Here is a 5,725-nt window from a genome sequence, read left to right on the forward strand (position 1 = left end):
AGTAAAACCGAGATTTGTGGCCTCCTGTGCGCCTAGGTCAGCCCATCTCGCGCCTCCCTTCAGGCGAGGCTTCCCTCTATCTCGCGTGAAGCAAAGACATAGAGGCGCCCGAGGTGGAGGTTGTAGGTGTTTCCTCCAGGGCCGGACCGTGTGGAGTGAATTATTACACACGGTCTGCATGCATGGGCCTTATGAAGAAGGGTCGTGCTGTACGACAGCCGCCAGGCCTACATATTGGCCCAGCCTATCTAGACGGGCATCGAACTGTGGAGCACATGTCTGCTTAGTCCCCTCAAAGGAAAAAAATTGTCTACTTAGTCATCAGTTGTTCCTTGAAAAAAGTTCAAGAATTGTTCTATTCTCAAGAAACAGAAAAGTTCAGAAGTTGTTCTAAGATCTCCTTGTATAATCTGATGCATTATGTTTTACTTGATTATAAAATTTGGTCATCTACTCAAAAAATAGTCTAGAGTTCTAAATTTGCAAAGAGATTGGCTATACTTTTTGCGTTTTAAAATATTTGAAATCCTAGATTTGTCCTAAGTCAAAATTGTTTAAGTTGGCCAACCTTTATAGAAAAGTATGCTAAGGTCAACAATACCAAATACATGTGGTAGGAGAATACATTTTATAAAGAATCTCATGGGAGTACTTTAGTTTTCTGGGTGTATTTTTTTCTAGACCTGGTCAAACTTAAACAAGTTTGACTTAAGACAACCTAGAACTTCAATTACTTTGAAACAGAGGGAGTACTAGACATTTGGATCTTTGTACTAAGATTTTACATGTCTCTGGCTCACTCATAGCGTTTTAACACTAAAAGGCGCCCAAGGCACCAAATTCATTTAGCTCAAATATAGTTTACAACATGGAGTACAAAACCCCAGAAGTTTGCAGAGAAAGCAAGGAGATTACAAGGCATGCCATATATCTCTAAAAGCAGGTTTTGCATAATTATTTAGAACATGATGAGCAACATTGTGAGATTTGTCATTTGTTTCTCTGGAGATGTGATACACCTGAGGATGAAGGTCTTTAGTGATTTTGAAGTAATCTGCTAGAGACTTCCTAATGGACCGATGAATTAGGTCTGGAGCCACATCCCTAACTGTCGTAACCTTAGTAAAGAGTCAGGTTCAATCAAAAAAGTGGGTTCATTGACCTAAAGGAGTTTAGTTGCATTGGCTACAAGGAGGAGCACTGTTGCTTCTGCTTGTAGAGGGGAGCAAGTATCTAGGGCAGAGGAATGAATCTGGATTTGAATGATTTTGTCTCCTTCCGAAAGGTGAAGGGAAAGGAGGGGAACGTTTGGTTCCTGGGTACATATGTACCCTATATGGAAAAAAATTAGTAATTCAACAAAAAGTCAAAAATTCCTAAAAATATTTTTGAAAAAAAAACTTGACCTTCCATTGTACTAGTAAGAAAAGTTTTTAAAAAATAAAATTCCTCTTAGACTTATTTTCAAAAAAGACAAATTTTCAGTCAAAATAGCATGAATAGTGACTTATAATAGCTAATAATTTTTGTCTTTTTCGCTGCGAAGTCAAGTAGTTTCTTTTTTTAATTTACATACTAGTGCGCAAGTAAGTCAAGTTTATTCTAAAAATAGTTTCTTAACTATTTTAACTTTTTGTTTAATCGTTAAAAAAATTCCCCATATAGGGTACATATGTATCAGGAACCATTGGGTATTTCCCTGAAGGGAAACCCTTATTCATGTAGATGTGATGACATTCAATCTGAACTTGAATGGTTTTTTTATCACGAAATGAGCATAGCACGGCTGGTTAGAAAAAGCATGTTTATTTATTTTTCTCTAGATGATGTGTATTTTACATTAAAAAATATGGTTAGGTATGTAACCAAGTCTCAATCAAATGAATACCATGTAAGAAAGAAAAAAATTGCACGAATCTCACGGTATGATTTCACGGATATAGCATCAACTGAGACATAATTAAGTTTCGGTCGACTAAGACTTAGCAAGACTGTAAAAAATAGGTTTATCAACCACTGTACATACCCTAATCATCCCATCCAACCATTAGCATAACAAATACTTTTTGCATTCGCTAAAAAAACAAATAGTTTTTGCATAGCATGACCGTGTGCAGGCTAGCCGTTCATGCCTGGCTCCGAACGAGGGAACAGCCACGCAACGGGAAACCCTTTCACCGGCCGCACCTTGGTCCTCAGATACGTTCGAGACCGCGGCTCCCCCATGTCGTGGACGCTGCAATAAAACCAGACCTTCTTCCGGAAGCACGGGTCGGCGTAGCCGCGGGCGGCATGAACATCCACGAAGAAGACACGGTCCCCCGCGATGTACTCCTTGCACTGGTCCGGGACGCGTACAGCTCGGGAGCACCATTGCCCGACGAACAGCACCCGGTCTTCCCCGACGCCGCTCACCTCCGTCCACCGTGATCCCGCCAAGTCCGCCGCGAACACCGTGAACTCCGTCGCCTTCTCCAAGCCCGCGCCTATGAAGTGGAAGTGCCCTCCACCGTCGCCCAAGAATGGGAACGGGTTTATGTTAGGATCCTCTCTGCGGATCAGCAGCAGCCTGCCGTCAGATTCCAGGAGGTATTGCAGCGGTGACTTGGTGTAGCCGACCTCCATAAGTCTGTCGACCCGGGTCACGGTCGGCTCGCCGGTGTCCCTGTCCTCGCCGACGGAGACGGAGAGGAGTCGGCCTTTGTCCTGGTGGAGGATGTAGAGCTTGCCTTGATAGAAGATCATGTCTTGAACTCGCCTCAGCTGGTCGTGCGCGATCACCACCCAGGACGCCGCTCCTGGCCGGCACAAGGCCAGCTTGTGAATCCCTTCCTCACCAACGACCGCAACGACAAGGTTGGGCGAGCACACGACCAGCTTCCTGACGGACGGCCCCGACAAGGTCGGTCCTGCGGACAGCCGAGGGAGCAGCATGGTGGTGGCCACGGAGAAAGGGCTCACCAACGTGTAGGCGCCGTCGATGCGCTCGTAGAAGAGCCACTCGCCGCAGGAGCTCTGGGCATGCGGTACCTGGCGATGGAAGTCAAGACGGAGCGGCAGCGGCCGGAAAGCCGAGTCGGGCAAGGTGTAAAAGGTCTGGTCCGGTAAGGCGAGCCACGGGAACAGCGACGGAGGGCTGTTCCGCCGTGCGCAGGAGCGCCAATGCCGGCAGACGGCGCCGAAGCAGACGCGATCATCGTGGCGGCGGAGGCGTCGGAGGATCGAGTCGCCGAGGTCCTCTGGGAGCTCAGACCAAGACATTGCGTCCGGCGCGCTAGTCGAGGCCTGGTATCTAGACTACTCCTACTTATTGCCCGCACGGTGCTGGACTCGAACACGAAGTACCGATACGAGCATCTCCAACATGCGCCGAACGCGCCGCGTGCAAAAAATAGTTATAACGTGCGCCCATCATCTGATTTGACGCGACGCGCAGCGCTGGCTTTAGCAACCGCGCTAAAATGCAGCGCGCGTGCCGCTCCAGCAGCGCGCGCGACACGTATGGATGGGGGTGGGAGGTGCGAGCGAGCGCGCGGAAGTGGGCGCAACAAATATGCGGCGCGCGATTGCGTTTCGGCCCGCGTGCTGGACTACGTATGCCGCGCGCGTTGTTTTCGCGCGCCCGTTGGAGCAACTATTTCGGTTGCGCGCGCGGTAAAACGGGGGATTTTGCGACGCGGCGCTAGTTTGGCGCATCTGTTGGAGATGCTCTAACCGGCTTGGAATCGGACTCTGACTCCTTCTCTCTTCTTTATTTGAATTTATTTCCGTTTCCGTAATATGTACTGCATCCAACATAGTATGCTTGCATGCAGGTGCTAATTAGTTACAGTAGATGCACGACGCATGCCGCTCAGTAATCCTCGGCGGGCACGGGCAGCTCACGCCTGACCGCAGCTGCCGGCTCCTCGGGTTGCTCGGCCATGACAAACTCGTACAGCGCGCCGGCCAGCCCGGCGCCGATCAGCGGGCCGACCCAGTAGACCCAGTGGTGGCGCCAGCTCCAGCCGACGAGTGCCGGGCCGAACGCCCGCGCCGGGTTCATCGCGGCTCCGTCGAACGGGCCGCCTGCGAGGATGTTGGCGCCCAGGACGAAGCCGATGGCGATGGGCGCGATGGCGCCGACGTTGCCGCCGCGGTTCCGGTCGACGGCGGTGGCGTACACGGTGTACATGAGCCCGAACGTCATGACGACCTCGAGCAGGAGGGCGTGCCGCTCGTGGATGCCGTGGCCGAGCGTGAACCCCATGGGGCGCTGCAGGACAAGACACATAGAAATGAGACGTGGCGGACATGATGACGTGTATATATATGTATGTGCAGATAACTCTCGCCGAGAGGAAATACGCAACCGCTTGTTTGAATTTGTTGGTAGGCTCAAGAACATCCAAAACGTAGCCGAGCAACGGTGCCATGCTGAGTAAATGTTTCTAGCTCTGCGATCTGAATACCTGATGGCTCTGAAACTGGCTCAATTTGTGCAACAGTAACAATAGGCGCTGAGCTAATTGAACTTGTGACCGTGGTGACTTTTTCAGACAAATGTACTTGAACTAGAAACAACTTAATCGAAGGCAACTGCAGTGCAGGGAAAAAAAGCGCTTGTTGAGAAGAGAACAGCTTAATTACCACGCCGCCGGAGATGATCCTGAGGAGAGCGGCGGCGAGCACGGCGCCGAGAAGCTGCGCCGCCCAGTAGAGCACGGCGCGCGCGAAGGAGATGCGCCTGCCGACGAGCACGCCGAACGTGACGGCCGGGTTGACGTGCCCGCCCGAGGCGCCGCTCGCCAGCGCCACCGCCGCGGCCAGAGCGAGCGCGTGCGCCACCGCCACCACGAGCAGGCCGCCCAGCGTGCCCGTGTCCTTGTACATCTTCCCTGCCATACAAACCAAACAAAATTCTTCACACACAGCACCGCGAGATGATCATGTATACGAGAGAGTGCTAGCAGGTTCACGTACAGAGGCCGTAGACGGAGCCTTCGGCGGCGAAGACGAACACGGCGGTGGCTATGAACTCCGAGAGCACGGCGCGGGAAGCTGCCGGCAGCAGGGTCTCCAGCCCCGCGGCGTTGACGGCACCGCGGCTAGGGAAACGAGTTGGCAGCATGGTCCAGGTCTCCAAGAGGCTGACTTTCTCCTCTGTCTGAGTGGTGATCCCCGAGTTCGCGGCGAGCTGCACTCTTCCGCAAGCTAGTGAGGAGCGGCTGGAGTTGGGGGTTGCTCTTTGCAGCGCTAGGCAGTAGGCGGCGACGCTGGAGGCGGAGGGGACAGGTGGTCAGTGGGAGGGGACGCGTGTGGCCGTGTGGGAGCAATCGCATCTGGAGATATACGGTTCCGAAGCTTCGAGGTTCGTGCGAAGAGGAGCCCCTCGTATGGAGACGCATGCAGTGTTTTTTCTTCACTTTAGCTACTCTTCAGTCGCTTGAAAAACAATTTAGGATCAGTCCTTTTTTCCCACCACTTCATGCACGTGACGAGCGCTACCATGTGCATGCAGCCGATCTGCCGATGCATGCAAACTTTCTTAATTAGCGTGAGTATTAATCATTAGACGTCTGACAGGCGGCCGAGTATTTTAGTGGGCGTGTTTGTCGAGTCGTGTTAATTTAAATTCGAAGACAAATTCTATGATGCTTTTGATATTTGACAGTAATATAAAGAAAACCGGTTCATGCTTTTTTCTTTTTATGTGTGTTTGTTTCTGTTTTTTTTTTCTATCTTG

The 5,725-nt window shown here is 51.0% G+C and overlaps 1 protein-coding gene across 1 annotated transcript; it reads right to left on the minus strand.

Annotated features, from left to right (window-relative positions):
* Positions 1-3,728: 3,728 nt before the first annotated feature.
* On the minus strand, positions 3,729-5,282 carry LOC125533739 (probable aquaporin TIP3-2). Its single transcript, XM_048697101.1, has 3 exons — positions 4,963-5,282; positions 4,630-4,877; positions 3,729-4,255 (listed from the first exon to the last, which is right to left on the minus strand). The coding sequence occupies exons 1-3, from the start codon at positions 5,108-5,110 to the stop codon at positions 3,854-3,856; spliced, it is 798 nt and encodes a 265-aa protein (XP_048553058.1). The 5' UTR covers positions 5,111-5,282; the 3' UTR covers positions 3,729-3,853.
* Positions 5,283-5,725: the final 443 nt, after the last annotated feature.

This window comes from Triticum urartu, chromosome 2 (assembly GCF_003073215.2).
Source record: "Triticum urartu cultivar G1812 chromosome 2, Tu2.1, whole genome shotgun sequence".
Lineage (NCBI taxonomy): Eukaryota > Viridiplantae > Streptophyta > Magnoliopsida > Poales > Poaceae > Triticum > Triticum urartu.